Source organism: Geotrypetes seraphini, chromosome 4 (assembly GCF_902459505.1).
Source record: "Geotrypetes seraphini chromosome 4, aGeoSer1.1, whole genome shotgun sequence".
Lineage (NCBI taxonomy): Eukaryota > Metazoa > Chordata > Amphibia > Gymnophiona > Dermophiidae > Geotrypetes > Geotrypetes seraphini.
This window is the reverse complement of record NC_047087.1, coordinates 48,521,184-48,541,305: the sequence shown is the minus strand read 5'-3', so window position 1 is coordinate 48,541,305 and position 20,122 is coordinate 48,521,184. Positions and strand designations below refer to the sequence as shown.

The 20,122-nt window shown below is 41.3% G+C and overlaps 1 protein-coding gene across 3 annotated transcripts in view; it reads left to right on the top strand.

Annotated features, from left to right (window-relative positions):
* VPS35 (VPS35 retromer complex component) overlaps window positions 1-4,567 on the top strand; it is a 169,109-nt gene extending 164,542 nt beyond the window's left edge. For all 3 annotated transcript variants that reach the window (XM_033941682.1, XM_033941681.1, XM_033941683.1), the window contains exon 17: window positions 3,631-4,567. In XM_033941682.1, the coding sequence (XP_033797573.1) occupies window positions 3,631-3,810 (180 nt within the window). In that variant the 3' untranslated portion in view covers window positions 3,811-4,567. The remainder of the gene's footprint in view (window positions 1-3,630) is intronic.
* Window positions 4,568-20,122: the final 15,555 nt, after the last annotated feature.

Below are 20,122 nucleotides of genomic sequence, written 5' to 3'. Positions count from 1 at the left end.
AGAAGTCGACTCAATTTGTCCGCCGGACAGTTTTGATGCCCTTGGATGTAGACAGCTCTCAAGAAGATGTTTTGAAGGATTACCCAATTCCAGAGCTTCCTGACAAAGAGGGAGAGATCCTGTTCCTCCCTGCTTGTTGACATAATACGTGGCAACTTGTTGTCTGTCCAAATGAGGACTACCTGGTCATGAAGAAGGTGCTGAAAAGCTTTGAGAGCATTGAAGATCGCTCTGAGTTCCAACAGATTGATGTGACACTGACAATCTGTGCTGGACCAATGGCCTTGAGTACGGAGACCATCAAGATGAGCCCCCCAAGCGTAGGTTGAGGAATCTGTCATGAGGACCTTCTGATGAGGGGGGGGGGATGTGAAATAGCAAACCTCTGGAAAGATTGGAAGAGAGCATCCACCAGTGGAGAGACTGCCTCAATGAAGGAGTCACTGTAATGTGTTGGGAGTGAGTCGCAAGCTTGTTGCCACTGAGATGCCAGGGTCCACTGAGGAATTCTGAGGTGAAGTCTGGCAAAAGGAGTCACGTGAACTGTAGAGGCCATGTGACCGAGAAGAACCATCATTTATCTTGCCGAGATTGACATGAATGAAGACACTCGTTGACAAAGGTGATTGAGAGCATCTTGACGTGGTTGGGACAGGAATGCTCTAAGTTGAACAGTGTCCAGTATGACTCCAAAAAAACTGTAGAGTTTGGGAGAGACGTAACTGGGACTTTGGAAAATTGATTTCGAACCCAAGACTTTGGAGAAACGCTATAGCCCATTGGGCTGCTACAAAAACCTCCTGTTGAGACGATGCTTTGATGAGCCAGTCGTCCAGATATGGAAAAACATGAAGACCCTGCGTCCGCAGAGTTGCAGCCACTACCACCAGGCATTTGATGAAGACTGGGGGATGAGGCGAGTCCGAAAGGAAGGACTCGGTACTGAAGATGAAGATTCCCCACCTAAAATCTTAGGAATCTGCGAGAGGCTGGATGAATGGGAATATGAGTATAAGCCTCTTTGAGATCCAGGGAGCATAACCAATCTCCTTGATCCATCAGTGTTGGAAGAGAGAGTATTCAAAACTTTTCTTTTACAAGAAATTTGTTGAGAGCTCTGAGGTCCAGGATAGGTCGCAAATGCCCCATCTTTTTTGGATTAGAAAATAACGGGAATAAAAGCCCATGTCCTGTTGGGTCAAGTGGACCTCCTTGACAGCTCAAAGGTGAAGAAGAACCTGAGCCTCCTGAAGAAGAAGGGGAAGTTGCGACATGCTGGAAGGAAACTCTCTTGGAGGGAGATCTGGTGGAATTTGAAGAAATTGAAGCAAGTAACCTTCTCGGATGATGGTGAGAACCCAGAGGTCTGATGTAATCTGCTCCCACTGTTGGTAAAAGTGATGGAGCCGACTTCCTATGGGGAGGAGAGAAGTCTGATGGATTAAGGTGGATGTTATGCTTAGACTGAGATTGTCAAAAAGACTGAGCAGGCTTAGCTGCAGCAGGAGTCTGGGGTTTTTCCTGACGCTGCTTCTGTGGTTGTTTCCTAGGCAGAGGCCTGGAGAAAGCCGGAGTAGATTTTTGTGGATAACGACGGGGAGGTGGCCTATAAGGCTTGGAAAAAGATGTGGATTTTGAAGTCGAAGATTCCTCAGGAGGAGAAGTGGAATGAGACCGAGGCGCTACTGAATAAGAAGGAGAAGCCTCCCTGGAGTATTGAGAAGGAAGGTCTGTATCCAACGTAAGAGTCATAGAAGAAGCTCCGCTGTGTGATATAGGCAGAATCAGAGAGTGTTTACATTTAAGAAGTCTCGATGGAGAAGTCCCAGGAGTATGAGGAATTGAGAGCCTCGACTTGTGCCTCGTAGTGACAGGCGAAGGAGGATCCCTTGTAGATGGTCTCGAGAGAAGAGTCCGGGACCTGGATGTGCCTTGAGCGGGGAAGTACAAGGCATTGCAAGCTTTGGAGTTCGAGGCCTATGCCTAGGCTTGGAAGGGTTCTTAGTGGGCCTCGACAAATGAGGCATAGGGAGACTCTGTACTCTTCCGAGGAGACTCTTTAGTCTTCTTTGAAGCGAGGTGCCTCGAGGATGAGGAGTGCTTTGAGTGAGGCCTCGAATGAGGCTTCACCATGTCTCGAACAGGTTGAGTAGCTGGAGACTCGGACCTGGGAGGATGAGGCGAGGAGTCACTGGAGGACAATGGTCGAGACCAATGAGGTTTTACTCTTGATGCCTCGACAGAATGCTCAGACTGGCTCACAGAAAGCAGGGTCGAGGCCAAGCTTGGCCAAAACAGTGGTAAGCTGAGTGGTCAGTATGGTTTGCAGCATGTCCTCGAAGACCGGCACCGAGACCAATGACTCTGGTCTGGAAGGTGCAGCAGTGTGCTTCATAGAGGGCGACCTTGAAGATGAGTATTCCCTATGTTTGGAGGCACACTTAGGAGGCGGTCTTGTAGAGGCTGGCACAACTGCACTTGTTGCCTGGATTGCCAGAGAATCGGTGGAAGGCTTCTTATGTAGCATACCTGCGGAGGGAAGAGGAGACTTGCCCAAGGATGAGACCTTTAGAGGCACAGCAGACGAGGCCTTCGAGGATGAGGCGACTTGCTCGAGGTCGAGGACTTGGAAGACGAGGCCGCCACGGGGGTCAAGGCTGAGGCCTAGGCCTGTTCTGCAGACTGCTCCATAGGACCAAAGACCTCCAGGATCTTGGCACGGCTCCTCCGGAGAGCTCGTTTTTGAAGGGTAGCACAGTGCGGGCAGGACTCGGGACAATGTTCAGGCCCCGGGACAATGTTCAGGCCCCAAGCCTGAACATACATCAATGATGGGGGTCGGAGAGAGAAATTGCCCAATTACACTGGCTATACTTCTTAAACCCGGTAAGAGGCCAGGACATAGAAAAACTAAACGAGGGCTGGCGGCAGGGCCTGAGCCCAAGCCCCGCCGGATGAGAACCGCCCGAAGAAAAATAAAAGTTGTTTTGGGTTGGTTTTTTTTGGGGTTTTTTTTAAAAGAGACGCACTACATAGCGACTAAAAGAAAGAAACAAATAAAGAAAGAAAAAAGTTGCGGTGCGAGAAGGCAACTCAAAAATCGGCAGAGCAGAGAAACAGGTGCTTCTGGCTCCGCGGAAAACTGAGAACTGAGGTACTTTACAGGAGATGCACAACCTACGTTCGGTGGGAAGGCACTCGTGCATGTGCAGTGTAGCACTCGCAAACTCTTTGAAAGTTCTACAAGCAAGTCTGCTTGCGAGGCTGTCCGCTACAGGGCTCCGTGGATGACGTCATCCACATGTTGAGAATATGCTGCCTGCTTGTCCTGGGATAACATCTGTACCATTTTTCTTGTTAATTATATTTTGGCATTTTGGATACTTTGACATCTTTATGTGAGCATCCACTGAGATAATGGACCTTAGTGCCATGGTACTGTTTATCCTATATTTATGAACAAAATAGATGACAATTTTGAAAAATTCTTCTGATACACTATTTCCACTAGCTCTTCTGAGCATTTTAATAAATTAAAGTGATCTATTTTTGAATGAGTAATATCTGATGCTATATTCTTGACCTACTGATACAGTACTACTTCAGTGCTTTTTTTTTTGTTTGTTACAGGTTACAATTCAAGTTTTGAATCAACTTATACAAAAGATCCGAGAAGACCTTCCCAACCTAGAGTCCAGTGAAGAAACAGAACAAATTAACAAGCATTTCCATAACACACTGGAACATTTGCGTTTAAGGAGAGAATCGCCAGAATCGGACGGGCCAATTTATGAAGGTCTTGTCCTTTGAAATGGATGCTCCTTGCCCCTATGTACTACACTTACTCTTTTACTTTCCGTTAATTTTTATTTTGATAACTTTTTTTTTCCATAGGTGTGCCTTCCAGAAATGCCAAGTAGGTTATCATACATTTACTTGTGTTGTATTCAACCCAGAACCCCCAACAGTACTTTACAACATCATAAGAATTAACACATTTAAGTTGTTCAAGTTGGGACAACAATTATGAATTTGGTTTCATTATATCCTCCGAGGATTATGTGGATTTGTCTCAAATTAATGTTTTCTTTTCTGTTTGCTGCTGTTTCTGTACCTTTTCATGTGCACTGTGGAGTTCTAATCCTGCAGTAATAATTTCTCTCTTCAGTGTTATATATCCAGTCTGGATTTTCCAAATTTCTCTTTGGGATATTGTATGCTAGATTTTGCTTAAGCTTTCCTTCTAATGCTGGTAAAGGCTAAGTGTAATATTTTCCTTGAAAGCTAGAATATATTAATGCATGTTTGGAGAATTTCAAACCACCATGTTAAGACAGATGCTATATTTTGAATAATGAAGTTCTGTGATATTCAGTGATGGCCAGTACTGTGCACAGGGCTTATTTATCAATGTAATTTTGTTCCAAACTGCATAAAAAATAACTTGTGAACTATATAGTTTATGTATAACCAGCATTGTAAATTTAGGGGAAATATGATATTCCACAAGTTTATTCAGTTTCTTGATTTGCACCAATGAACCAATAAAATTGCTATTAACAATGTAGATTTTTTTTTTTGTATTTAATATTAGTTGTGATTTTTCTCTGACTTGTTACAATGAATGCCTGGTGAAAATTTATTAAATTCAAACTCTAGGGATTTGATCCATCAGTAGGTAGTTCCATAATCACTAAATGGCAGAAAATTTTAAGCAGGCTCATATTTGATAAAAAATATCTTATGCATTGCTTCTTACTAGAGCTAGTGCAAAGACATTTTTCATCCCCTTAATGAATGGAAACTTGCTGCTTCCTTCCCCTCAAGCAGAAAGGGGTAGGGGTGGGAGGTTGACAATTTTCATTGAGGTGATGTCATCATGGCAAATGGAGAGGGGGACGATGGTGAATTACTGTATTTTTCACTCCATAAGACGCACTTTTTCTACCCAAAAAAGTGGGTGGAATAAAGGGTGCGTCCTATGGAGCGAATACCCCAATCCCCCCCCACCCCTTTTACCTTATTTAGGCTGCTGCCACTGCTCGCCCCTCACCTGCCGCCGCTGGTTGCTCATTACAGCTGAAAGCAGAGGAAGGGAAAGGCCAGGCGGGTGCAGTGATTGCATGCCGCCGGCCCAGAAGCCTTACTCCCAACGTCAATTTTGATGGCGGCGAGAAGGTCCGGGCTAGCCAGAGAATCAAACTTTCAATAAGACATTCCTATATGTTCACTACAATTTCCAGCCATTCCTTGAGCTTTTTGAAATTATTTTCAGTCGGATCCTTCTTCCACTTTCTGAAGGATTCTCTTTTAGCTCTAACAGCTTATTATCCTGTGCTTGTTAATCATGCCAGCCACCATTTGTTTTTCCTTCCTCCTTTTTTTAATGGAATATACAGTGGTACCTTGGATTATGAGCATAATCCGTTCCAGGAGCATGCTCGTAATCCAAAATGCTCGTATATCAAAGCAAGTTTCCCCATAGGAAATAAGGGAAACTTGCTTTGATATGTTTCCACCCCCCACCTTCCTCCCCCCCCCCGAGGCCAGCAGCGCTGCTCTCCCCCCACGAGAACCGGCATTGCTCCCCCCGAAGGCCCCCCCCCCGCGAACCGGCCCCCTCCCCCCCCCCCCACCGCGACCTGAGGTCCCCCCCCAACCCACCCGAACCCTCTTCTTACTTTTGTGTAGCCTCCGCAGCGGTACCGGCACCAGTATGTCCTGTGCGTGGTGCCTGAAGATCTGCTTCCTGTGCTGGGCCTTGAGAGTTCACGTTCGACGTGAGAGTTCACATTCGACGTGAACTCTCAGGCCTTGCACAGGAAGCAAATCTTCAGGCACTGGCACCACGCACAGAACATGCTGGTGCCGGTGCTGCTGCGGAGGCTACAGAAAAGTAAGAAGAGGGTTCGGGTGGGTTGGGGGGACCTCAGGTCGTGGCGGAGGGGTGCCCGATGGCAGCGGGGGGGGTGCAGGATCGCGGGGGGGGGGGGGAGGGTGCCGGTTCGCTGGGGGGGTGCTCGCAAATCGAAGCGTGCTCGGTTTCCGAGGCGCCGATTTTGCGAATGTTTTGCTCGTCTTGCAAAACACTCACAAACCGGTGCACTCGTAAACCGAGGTACCACTGTATCTAGTTTGGGCTTCAAAGATGGTATTTTTGAATAACAACCACGCCGGATATAAAATTTTGTCCTTTGCAGCTGCTCCTCTTAAGTTTTTCTCTTTTTACCATTCTCATGTTATCATAGTCTCCTTTCTTAAAATTAAATGCTGTCGTATTGGATTTCCTGTGAGAACTTACTCCAAGGATTTTATCAAATCTGATCTTGTTATGATCACTGTTATCAAGCGACCCCAGCACCAATACTTCCTGCACCAATTCATGTGCTCCACTAAGAACTAGTCTAGAATTGTTTTGCCTCTTGTTGGTTCCGAACCGGCTGCTCCATGAAGCAGTCCTTGATTTCATCAAGGAATTTTATCTCTCTATTATGCCCTAAACTAAACTAAACCTTAGGTTTGTATACCGCGCCATCTCCACAAGCGTAGAGCTCGGCACGGTTTACAGGGTTAGGTTGAAAAGGAGCTACAATGAAGGGTTATAGGAAAGGAGCTAGGAAGATAAAGAGGGACAGGGAACCAAAAAGCAGGAAGTGTTAGATTTTTGAAAAGAGCCAAGTTTTCAGGTGCCCTGATATTACAATTACCCAGTCATATCGAGGTAGTTGAAATCACCCATTATTACTGTGTTACCCAGTTTGTTGGCCTCCCTAATTTCTGATAACATTTCAACATCTGTTTATCCTGGTCAGGCAGATAGTAGTACACTCCTATCACTATCCTTTTCCCCTTTACATGTGGAATTTCTACCCATAGTGATTCCAAGGTGTTTTTGTGCTTCCGTAGAATTTTCAGTCCATTCAATTCAAGGCCCTCCACCAATTTGATCCACCCTATCACTGCAATATAGTTTGTACCCCATCTTGTTTCTTAGGCTTCTGACATTTGCATACAGACATTTCAAACAATGTTTGTCATATCTATTTACAATTTGCTCAGCAGTTGGAATGGAACAGCAGTATAAAAGTCCTCACAATACCCACCCATCTCTCCAAGGTATGAGGGAGCTTCACCCAACTATTTTATGTACAAAACTGAGGGGACCACACAGAAGGGCAGCAGAGTAAGAAACCATGTAGATGCATAAGATATCAATATAATTGCTTTGAAATCCCCCAAATCTAAGTTCCATCAGATGATCACTCTTACATAACTTTGAGAGTACTCAGTTAAACTTTCAGTGATACCTGAGAAGCACTTAAGATGGATCAGACCGATGCTTTGGATGGATCAGACCAATGGTCCATGATGTAGCCCGGTATCCTGCTTCCAACAGTGGTCACAAGTTTTACCTGCCAGAAATCCAGATGATAGCAACATTCCATGCTACCAATCCTAGGGCAAACAGTGGCTTCCTTCATGTCTACCTCAATAGCAGACTATGGACCTTTCCTCCAAAAACTTGTCCAACACTTTCTATAAACCCAGATAGCTAACCATTGTTAACAACATCCTCCATTGTTAACAACATCCTCCATTGTTAACAACATCCTCCAACAAGTTCCAGAGCTTAACTATCCATTGAGTGAAAAAAAATGTTGTTCTATTTTTGAAAAATTATTATTTTGTAACTTCATTGAAAGTCCTCTAGTTTTTGTAAGTTTTTGAAAGAGTAAAATATCAACTTACGTTAACCCATTCTAGGCCACTCATATTTTCATAGACAAAATCATCATAACTTTTTCTACAGTATTTTCAATATTTGCTAGAGTCTTATTATTGGAAAAATTACTGCAAAGAAAATAAAAAGGTTGGCTCACAAAGTTTGAGCAGTGGGGGAATATACTAACTATGGTAAATGCCCATCTCTTTCACAGCAAGTGATGAATTTTGGCAGCAAGTTCAATACTGATTCATTTTTCAAGTTCTGTTTTGGCCAGCTTCAGTAATTTTAAAACAGACACTCCATCTGTTACTGAGAGATTAGTGGCAAGAATACCAAAATGTATCCTCAATAGCAAGCAACAATGAATATTTTATTGTTTTATTAATGATATTTTTGGGTTTACAACTTATAGGTTTCAAAATCAGATGTATGGTTTCATTTTCTCAGGACAAGCAGGCAGCATATTCTCACGTATGGTTGACATCATCCACGGAGCCCCGATGCAGACAGCTGTAAAAGCATTTTGCTTTAAGAACTTTATAAAGTTTACAACTGACCGCACCGTGCATGTGTGAGTGCCTTCCTGCCCGACGCAGGGTGTGTGTCTCCTCAGTTTCTGTTTTTCCGCAGAGCTAAGAAGTTGGCTTTTCTATTGCTCTTCATTTTTATTGCCTTGCCTTCCCGCTCATGTGTTTTTTGTTTTTGTTTTTTTTCTGTTTATTTCTTTCAGTATAAAAAAATCCCAGAGATACAAGTTTTTTCTTTTTCCTCACGGGCTTCTTGTCCGCGTGGTCTCCTTACACTGCCTCAGCCTCGAATTAAATTTTGGCTGTGGCAGTTTACTCATCGATGTCCTGGTTTTCTGGGGAATCTTCACCTCTCTTCAAGAACAACGGAGGACTATGTTGCAAGTCATGGCATTGAGTTAATTTGTGCCGGCTTTACTGCGATCACCTTGCGACTTGCCTAATTTCATGAGGGTTGCATCATCTTCTTAGCTCCCTCTTTAGGCGAGATGCGACACTTTGAGTACCGGCAGACAAGCCTAATGGGTACTAGTGTTCTACATCTACCTCGATCGATTTCGATGGTGCCGACTGATAGTATTGAGGGTACCGATGGTACCAAAGCATATTCATTCTACTGGTATCAGTGCTCTTGTCCAATACCGAGGGTACCAAAGGTTGTCAACTACATAGTATTTTGAGTTTCCAGATCACAGTTTGAATTCTCATTCCTCCTGTTCTTCTTCCATTCCTGGTGCTACATTCTACACCGTTTTTTTCACTTCGTTTTTATGCTGATGGACACTCTCATATGAACTTTTATTTTTTTCAATTCATTGGACTGTCAAAGATTTACTCTCGGAGAGAGGCGGGAGCCAGAAGGCCTTGAGCAGGCACAGATGCTGAAGGCCCAGGCTGGGAAGAGGCAGGATCTTCGTGCACCGGCACCTTCTGTGGGTTGGTGCTGCGTGCCGGTGCCAGATTGGGGATAAGCCTTCAGTTTGGGCAGGCGGGGGATGCCGGTTCACGGGGGGAGGGGACTCACAAATCGAGTCAATGCTCATTTTGTGAGTCACGATTTGCAAAAATGTTTTGCTCATCTTGCAAAACACTCGCAAACCGAGGTTTGACTGTATATAGATTGCATACATAACTTCATTTGCAAAAGGGTAAAAACAGATACCTTAGCATGGCTTCTACTTCATTGCAAATGGAGGTATGCAGCTGCACAATACTGACCTCATTGTGAGATCATCAAGGTGCACCTGCAAGGTAGAATGCCACAATTAAAATATGTGCTGGGATTTGAATCTATGACCTCTGGAAGATGGGAACAGGGCTTTTACCCTTTGTTTTTCTTCCTCACATCTGATATGATAGCTTAGGGATCTACTAAGCTATGATCTTGTCAGGTATTTTCACCTTCACATGGCTAGGATCACTAAGCTCTCATGGTAGAAACCCCCACAACCAAAAGGAAGCACCTGTGGTAGTGCATTTTAATGTGTTAGTGCTTACTGCAGCATAATAAAAAATCCCCAGAGTGTTGTCCAAATAATTGTTTCTGTATAATAAACTGGTACTTTTAGAGCGAGAAACCAAATGCCTGACAATGTTTACCTGCTTACCTTCCTTAATTCATTATTTTCCTCCTTTCCTAATTTTGGGGTCCTTTGACAAAGCCGTGGTAGTAAGTTCTGGTGTTATTGAATGGGCTACATCACATTTGCAATGCTGGGAATCACTACTGTGGCTTTGTAAAAGGAGCCTTTTGCCATACATTTTCAGTCTATTTTGCCATTTCTTTAATCAGGCTTTCTTAATGTTTTTTCCCCCACTGGGAGTACAGTGTTAAATAAAATGTGACACTATGATTAATTTAAATAGTAAGAACACTAGCAATAAATGCTCTAGAGACAATTTCAGACAGTGCTTTAGCTTTTTAATTAAGGTGAATGGTACAGGACACTCATGGGGATTCTTTTAAACTGCTCTGCATGCTGTCAGTTTCCTTCCGAGAATAAAAGCAAATGCTATGCTTTGCTGGTACTGAAGTCCCATGCTGCTTTTCATTTGAGTGGACAATAAACACTAGTAATGGAGCCTTAGTCCGAACAGGAAAACTGCAAAGCAACAAGCTAAGAAACTGCATGTATCCAAGAGAAACAAAACATGGTGAAAACTGAGGAATTATAAGCAGCAAGTAAACTTTAACCACTGCTGAAGCAGCTTTCATTCATGGAAAGGTTTATCCATATTGGATTAGACATTTATAACACAGGCACCTTGGTGGTGGTTTGTTTAGATTCTGGCAGCTTTTTCCTTTGGTAGAAGGGAAGAGACAGGTCTCAGAGTGATTTTGTTCTTCTAGGCATTCAGCAACAAATGAGATGGGGTAATGAAATCTGGGATTTGACAGGATTCTTGTTTGTCACCAGCTTTGTATAGTTGGTGTTTCTACCCTTTTGGATCGATATTATCAAAATTCAATATGCTTTTTAAAGAGTTTATGCTGATTCAGTTAGCGTGCCTAGCGAGAGATTCTCCTGATGACACTGCGGTCTTCCTACATTGGTGTTTTTCCATTGGCTTAGGGAAGATTTCTCTAGATATTAGGGGACTTCCCCCACCCCCAACACACACACACACAACATATTGAAGGTGGTGTTAGAGTTTGGGTGTGCTCTTACCATTTCCTACCAGTTGGTGAAAAAACTGATGGTCAGTTCAGACTTGCATAGTTTGGGAGTGATTTATGACTTTGTGTTTGAAAGCGTGTATGAAACTGATAGTCTGCTCTGCCTTTTTTAAAGCTATACTGTATTACATTAGATTACATTATATTTTGCCTAAGGAAAATTTTCAGGAAGTTATTCAGACTTAATTATGAAGCAGTTTTTTCTGGGTCTTCCCAATTTATCATGTAAAGTATTATGTACATTACTACAAATGCTGTGATTCATGTAATTACTGTACAGACATATCATACAAACATATCATATAGCATCTTCTGAATTTACACTGACTTCCAGTAATTATGTAGAATTCAATGTACTCGCCAACACGTTCAAAGCTGTTGTGAAAAATTGGAGGAGACTGGAACACGGGGCATCCAGATGATTAGATGAAATTTTAATGTGGACAACTGCAAAGCAATGTACAGTGGTGCCTCACACAACGAACTTAATTCGTTCCAGGAGCAAGTTTGTTATGCGAAAAGTTCGTTGTGTGAAACGCGTTTTCCCATAAGAATACATGTAAAACAAAATAATTCGTTCTGCAGCCCTGTTTTCCCATAAGAATACATGTAAAACAAAATAATTCGTTCTGCAGCCCTACCCGCCCGATCGCAGCGTTCCGCCATTTCCCTCCCTCCACCTCACCTTATATGCAGAGTTTGCCAGCTTTCTTTTTCACCCAGCCGCACGCTTTCAAAAAGCTGTGCACGCGCAGCTGCTGGAGTTGATCAATGTTCTCCTCTCCTGCAACTTCCTGTTTCCGGTTGCGTCAGAGGAGAAGATTGAACAACAGAGCATCTGCGCATGTGCTGCTCTTTGAAAGTGTGTGGCTGGCCGAAAAAGAAAGCCGGAAAACTCGGCATCTAAGGTGAGGTGGAGGGAGATGATGGAACACTGCATTCAGACAGGAGGGTGCTGCTGTTCCCGGCTCACATTAGGAAGCGGCGAGAGTAGTTCCGCCCCCCCGGGCCCCTCGGGCGACTTCGTTGTGTGAAACGAAGTCCGTTGTACGAATCAAGACAAGAAGTTCGTTGTGCGCAGCGTTCGCTGTGCGAGGCGTCCGTTATGCGAGGCACCACTGTAAATAGGAAAGAATAATCTAAGTTATAGCTACATGATGCTAAATTCTGGGTTAGGAGTTACTATCTGGAAAAAAATCTAGGTGTCACCAAGCACAATTCATTGAAATCTGCTGCTAGCAATTAAAGCAAGCAGAATATTAAAATTATTAGGAAAAGTACAGAGAAAAAAAAGATAATAATTTCTCTCATACAATTCAGTGACTGCACCTTGAGTACTCTATGCCATTATGGTTGCTGCATCTCAAAAATATATAGTGGAATTAGAGGAAAAAATTGGAGCAAATATTTTTTCACTCATGCATAATTAAGTTCTGGAATTTGTTCCTGGTAAAAACATTGGAACAGTTCCAAGAGAAAATGCTCAAACAGTTATTAACAAAGACTTGGGGAGAGCCACTGGTTGTTCCTGGGAGTAGGTAGCATGGAGTCATTCTACTTTTTGAGATCCTGCTATATACTTGTGATGTTAGAAATAGGATACTGGGCTTGATGGACCTTTGGCCTTATGTTTTGAGGTTCCTCCTCTTTATTGGTTATGATCACTTGGTGTAGCAGCAGCAGCAGCATTTTCTCTTGTTGCTAGGGAATAGCTTTGCAGTCTTTACAGGTTTTTTTCTTGTTGCTATGGTACCCTTTGCTTATGCATGTTTTACTCCACTAAAATGCCTATTGAAGGTTCATCTATCCATCAGTCTGCATGCCAGAGGCATAACTAGAGGGGTGCAAGGGGAGAAGTCACTCCCCTAAATGAAGTTGTCAAAAATGGTGTCTATATGCATGCACTTTCTCTCTTGCACAGGGTGACATGCTGCTGCATACAAAGATGAAATCAGAATCATCATAAGAAGTGCCATACTGGGACAGACCTAAGGCTCATCAAGCCCACTATCCTGTTTCCAACAGTGGCCATCCCAGATCCCAAGTAGTAAAACAGATTTTATGCTGCTTATCCTAGGAATAAGCAATAGATTTCCCCAAGCCATGTTAATAATGACCTATGGACTTCTCTTTTAGGAAATTATCCAAACCTTTTTTAAACTCTGCTAAGCTAACTGATTTCACCACATTCTCTGGCAACGAATTCCAGAATTTAATTACAGGTTTTGTGAAGAAATGTTTTCTCTGGTTTGATTTAAATCTACTACTTCTAGTAGCTTCATCGCATGTCCCCTAGTCCTAGTATTTGGAAAGAGTGAACAAGCAATTCACATCTACTCCTTCCACTTCACAGTATTTTATAGACCTCTATCATATAACCCCTGCACTGTCTCTTCCCTAAGCGGAAGAGCCCTAGCTACTTTAGCCTTTCCTCATAGGGAAGACGTCCCATCATTTTCATCACCCTTCTCTGTACCTTTTCTAATTCCGCTACATCTTTTTTGAGATATGGTGACCAGAATTGCACATAGTATTTGAGGTGTAGCCGTACCATAGAGTGATATAAGGGCATTATAACATTTTCAACTTTGTTTTCCATTCCTTTTCCTGAGAAGAAGTCCAGGACTGTAACCCCAAGGACTTCATCTCACAGTGGAACAGTCTGACTACCAACATCCTTGATGAACTAGCCCCACTACAAACCAAAACTAGAATCAGCAGAAGATCAGATCAATGGTTTGACAATGAACTACTCCTACTTAAAAGACAATGCAGACGGCTAGAAAGAAAATGGAGAAAAACGAATCTAGATCACACAAAAACCGTCTGGAAAAAAAACTAAAACAATACAAAATACTACTAAAGGACAAGAGAAAAACACATTACACTAATCTAATAGGCACAGAAACCCAAGATACCAAAAAACTATTTCAAATATTAAAAGACCTAACAGACACCAAATCCTACATGACCACTAACAATATCCCACCCCCCTCAGCCACCCTCTTAGCAGAACACTTCAAGAACAAAATTACAAATGCCAGAGCCACCCTCAATTGTTCCCCATCCCACCTAAATGAACTCGCAATTCTTCCCACAGATAAAGAATCAACTGCAGATGACAGAACATGGTCTCAATTCCCCAAAATACAATGGTCTGAATTCAATAAACTACAAAAAGTACAACCACGCATCCTATGACCTTAACCACTGCCCATCATATCTCCTTACAACCTCCAGCACAAAATTCTGTACTCTACTTCTGTAATGGATACAAACCATGCTCACTGACAGCCTTTTCCCAACTGACCTCAGCGAAATCATCATCACCCCAATCCAAAAAGATCAACAGACCCATTGCCTCAATACCTCTATATGTCAAACTGACAGAAGGACTAGTAGCCAAACTTCTCACCAACTATCTAGATGGCCATAATATACTTCACCCCACGCAATCTGGCTTCAGATTCAACTTCAGCACAGAGACATTACTAGGCTCCCTCATTGACACAGCCAGACAACACCTCAGCACAGGAAAAGAAATGCTTCTCATACAACTAGACCTTACCGCAGCATTTGACCTGGTAGACCTTAACATCCTACTGCAAATTTTGGATGCAATAGGCATCTCAGATAAAGTATACTCTTGGTTTGAAGGCTTCCTAAAATCCAGAACATACAGAGTAAAATCAGATAAAGAAAAATCTGAACCTTGGTCCAACCTTTGTGGCATACCACAAGGATCCCCGCTATCCCCTACTCTCTTCAACCTATACACTGCATCTCTCGGAACATACCTAGATAATCTAGGCATCACCACCTACAGTTATGCAGATGACATTACCATTCTCATACCTTTTGATCAACCAAAGACCGCCATGACAAAAGACACTACACCGAACATTAGCAACAGTAGCAACCTGGATGAAAGATAACAAACTGAAACTCAACACAGACAAAACTAAATTCATCCTCCTCGAAAATGACAAAGTCCCAACCATAACCAATATAGAAAGTAACACAATCATCTATCCCATTCAAACTACCATAAAACTACTAGGAATGACTATAGACCGATGTTGCACCATGAAACCGCAAATAAATAAAACAATACAGAAATCCTTCGCAGTGATGAGAAACCTAAGGCAAGCCAGGAAATTCTTTAAAAAAACACAATTCCAGTTTATAGTACAATCCCTAATCCTAAGTCTACTAGATTACTGCAACATCCTCTACCTCCCCTGCCCTGCTACAATGACTAAACAACTACAAACAATCCAAAATACAGCTCTGAGACTCATCTACTCATTGAGAAAACACGACCATATTACAGAAGCATATATCAACTCACATTGGCTACCAATCCAAGAAAGAATACTATTTAAATTCTACTGTATGTTATTTAAAGCCTTAAACGGAGACAGCCCAACCTACCTGAACAACCGCCTCATCCAAACCACCTCAATCAGACATAGAAAAACACACACCCCATTTACACCCCCACACCCCATTCATACACCCCTCGATCAAAGAAGTAAAACGGAAAAAATTATACGATGGCCAATTGGCCACTCAAGCAACTAAACTAGATAACCAAATCTCCAATCTACTGATAACGACACCAAACTACAAAATGTTCAGAAAAGAAATAAAAACTATACTCTTCAAGAAATTCCTGAAACAGCCATAACTTCAGAAAAGAAATAAAAACTACATTCTTCAAGAAATTCCTGAAACAGCCCTAACTTCAAACTTATCGTCCTTCCCCCCACACAGAAACTACATAACCTACTCTTTACCTCTCCAGAAAGGACAAATGTTCTTCCATTGTAACCCTCTGTTTTTATTTCTTTTGTAATCCGCTTTGAACCGCAAGGTAATGGTGGAATAGAAATCTCTAATGTAATGTAATAATTCCTACCTTCTTAGCCTTGTCCAGGGAGAAATAATTTCCATGGGGTTCAGCACCCCCAATAATTTTGGAAAAGTTGACTCCTAAGGTAGGAAATATACGTAGGAGGATAATAATTCTGAGGCTTTCATGCTAATGGAATTCTAGGAACCTGTTGAGTTGTAATGGAAACATGTCACTGTAGCTGCAGTAGAAAAATAGGCTGTTAGTTTTTGTGCCTTCTGTACCTGGTGGTTTCCAAATAGAAGAGAGGTTTCTTTAATTTGTACAGTGTCTCACACAGTCACTGAGAGAAAAGGATTTGCGGTGGCACATTGTAATAGCTTTCCTGAGTTGCAATTCACATTTCTGATCACTAGCTTGCTGTGCCTATTGGTTTCCTACTGTAAGTGTCTGTTGGAAGCATGTCTGAAAATTACAGAGCCCTCCTTATAAAAAGGGATAAGTTGGACATTAGAAACCAAACAGAAAGGCTGATGTATCATATCATTTGACTTATAGATTGTACAGGATTCAGTTAGGTGCTAGATGTTGCCAAAGGTCTTCAAGGTTGCCATAGATTTTAAGTATTTCTTTGCCTTGGTTTTCACTAGATCATATAACAGGATCCCATAGTCTCCCATGGGTTTTCACAAAACTTAGAATATCAGTGCAGTACATACTGTAGAAACCAGCAGTGTAGATACTGTTTACACATGCCAGTTTCTTGATAGGGATATGTACACATCATCTTATGTAGTGTATACATCAATTAGTCAGATTCTATATATCTTCATTTTATAATAGTCATTCACAACATTTGTTTTATTTAATTTTACACTGAGAGGAAACCTAACATTTGCTGATAAATCAATAGACATATTTACAGTATTTACAATGATAAGGTATATTAACAGAAAAAAATAGTTTCTAATAAGCAAGAAGGAATAAATATGCACATTGATGTGAAAAAGTTGTTGCCGTCACCTGTTTTCCTCTATTGCACACGTCGCACAAAAAAATATAATATTAGATAAGAATCTGAGTAAATAACATAATTTTTGAATTATATCGTTTATTTAAGGAATAAAGTTATTTAATACCCATTTCACCCATCTGAAAAAGTAATTATCCCTTAGTTAATCAACCAGTTGACCAAATTTGATGATTAGATTGAGCACCCATCTGAAAAAGTAATTATACCTTCGTTAATCAACCTGTTGACCAAATTTGATAATTAGATTAAGCCAGCCCTGTTGAATCTAAAGCAGGCTATATATTGAACCTTACCATGCGAGTGAAATAGTCATGAAAACGTTTCTACAAGAATGCTATGCCTTGATCAAAAGGAAATTCCAGAAGAGATGAGGAAAAAGCTGTTCAAATATATCAGTCTGGATATCTAGCCACTTCTGTAGCTCTGTGACTCCACTGAACCACAGTGAGATCCATTATTGAGAAGACTTAGAACAGTGGTGAATCTCTTCCCAGGAGTGGCCAACCTGCCAAATAATTCTTAACGACAGAGTGACAACTCATCTAGGAAGTCACAAAACATCCTAGAAGAACATCCAAAGATTCTCCTTTCACATTTACAAAAACATACCTGGATGATCCCCAAGCTTTCTGAGATAATAGTCTATGGATAGACAAATCAAAAGTGTATCTCTTTGGACAGTACGGGGCCCTTTATGTCTAGCACAAAATAAATACAGCATTCCACAGTAAGAATATCGTATCAATAGTCAAATGTGGTCATAGTGCGATGGTATGGGGATGCTTTGTTGCTTCAGGATCTAGAAAACACGCCAATAGTTGAAGTAAGGAGGATGTTTGATCATCTTTCCATGAGCTGAAACTGACATGTCATTGGGTTATGCAGCAAGACAATGATCCAAAATACAAAAGCAAGTCTATACCTGAATGGTTGAGGAGAAACAAAATTAAAGTTTTGTATTGGCATTGTCAAACCAGATAGAGATGTGGCAGGACCTAAGATGAAAACTTCAAGTATTAAAACCTGTGCATGTGTCTGACTTGAAGCAATTCTGCAAAGAAGAGTGGGCTAAGATTCCTCAAAACCAAATTATAGAAAATGTTTGGTTTTAGTTATTGCTGCTACAAGGCGATGGAATAAGTTATTAAATTTAGGGTGTAGTTACTTTTTCACATTGGTAAAAAGGATGTTGGATAATTTTGTTCATTAAATAAATGATGCAATAATTAAAAAAACACAAAAAAACTGTTATGTGTTCACTCAGGCTTTTTTTGTTTAATATTATATTGGTGACAATTCTGTAAATTGGATCCTCCTTTTTGATGCCCCAATGCAGCACATGGTGTGCAAATTCTGTGACATCAGGGTGCAAATTACAGAATACTAGCACACTTACATTGGTGTACCAAAAAGAAAACACACCCACTTATGCCACGTCAATGGCATAAGTGTGTCATCGTGTGTATCTGATTGTATTCTATAAAATGTGCGTATTGATGGATGACACTCACATGTCCCTTTCATGCTCCTCCCATATGTTTGTCCCTCTTTTCAGTTGCAAACTATTCTACTTATGCTTGAGCTTACAAAATAATGCTTTGGGCAAATGTGCACCTAACTGGTGCCTATTTTGCATTTATGTATATCAGATGTGCCTAAATACAGGTGCACCTCATTTTGTTTAAGCATCAGAAACCATTCTGTGTAACATACAGTATATGTAAGAAAAGGGAAAATCAGGAAGGGAGGCAAAAACTTTTTCTCATTAATGTATACTTTATAGTCAAAACTGAGACAACTATCATGATGTGGGCATGATGAATAGACAGTTTTAGTACTCTACAATTAAGCGGAATGAGCTATGTACATGATTGAATCAATCTATTTGAAAATTGTTTGCCAGATTAAAAATTAGATTATGAGGCAGGTTGTCTGACTCAGGCCTAAAGTGTTACATAAGGGATCTAGGCTTAGAGCCAGTATCTATCTGAGTCATTTGGACCTCAAAGTGCCTTGGAGTTAGTGAACTCGGACCCAAGGAGGGAGGGGTAGAATGCTTCTAGTACAGTATCCTCTGCTATAGTATCCTGGCACTGAGGTTCTATTTCAGAGAAGCTGTCCTTTCCAGCTTTTTGATTAGAATAAAATAGGACAACCATGGAAGATGAATAAGGGGATCAGATCAAAGGGTAAAGTGGGGAGTCTACTTCTCAGAAACCTGAAGAACCCCTCTGGTCTGATGGATAATTTTGTTGAGCATAGCAGGACTTGGCCTGTTTGATCAAAGGAAATGCCAGCTGGAGGGACCATGGAGACAGAAAGATCAAACATCTCCATGGCGTCTGATGTCACTGTTAGTCATGATTTTCACACACCATTGCATCAGCCTGAACTACTCTCCCTGATGACTGAACTTGCTATGAAGCCCCCTACCAAAGAGGCTGGAAGGTTCCTCGCATGAGGAGATGAGATCCAAGTCACTTCCACAAGCTATTGTGAGTTCAATGGAGATTACAAAAAGGCAAGAGAAATTGTATCTCTGGCAAGTTCAATTGAAATTTTAATTCTCTTTGTAAGCCATGAAGATCAGTTGTCTGAAATCTCTGTTTTTGCTTGAATTTTCTCTCAAGAAATCTGCACAGTTTACTTTTGAGTGGATTTGGAAAATAGGCAAGAAATATGTCCCCAGATAAAAGTTCTAAGGCTAAGATAAGAACTTAAGTAGTATTAAAACTGAAATTGTAACTATGAAAGAATCTTTGGCTGAGATTAAAACTTCAGTTTCAGTTCTGCAATCTATAGATGTGACTTTGATTAAGAGTTATACAATTCTGAACTTGAATGTTGAGGCTTTGGAAAATCAAAAAAGAGCAACTAATCAATGTAAATTGGATTTTCTTAAGCTTCCATTGAGGTTACCTAAGGAAGTTTTTATTCAATATATGGTATATAAGCAATTGTGAAAATAAAGCTGGAACTGATTCCAGCAACAGTTCAAACATACTGCGAGGGAGTGCTTAAAAGTTCTCAGCCCAACCAACCACCTTGCTAAATTCTGAGTGTTATTTTGCCACTTTAGCTGAAAAGAGTGTTATTTTTTTTTTTTTTAAATAATTTTTAATACATTACAATATTCAATAATTCCAAAGGAAAAAAGGAAAAGAGAGTGTTATCTTATTTCGTTAAATGCCAATTTGCATAAATGAAATTCTATGTTTTTTGACATTGTTTCAGATTATTGACTGAACCATGTCCACATCATTCTCTTCTTGGCTGCTTTGAGAACTTTTCAGCACCCCTTCAT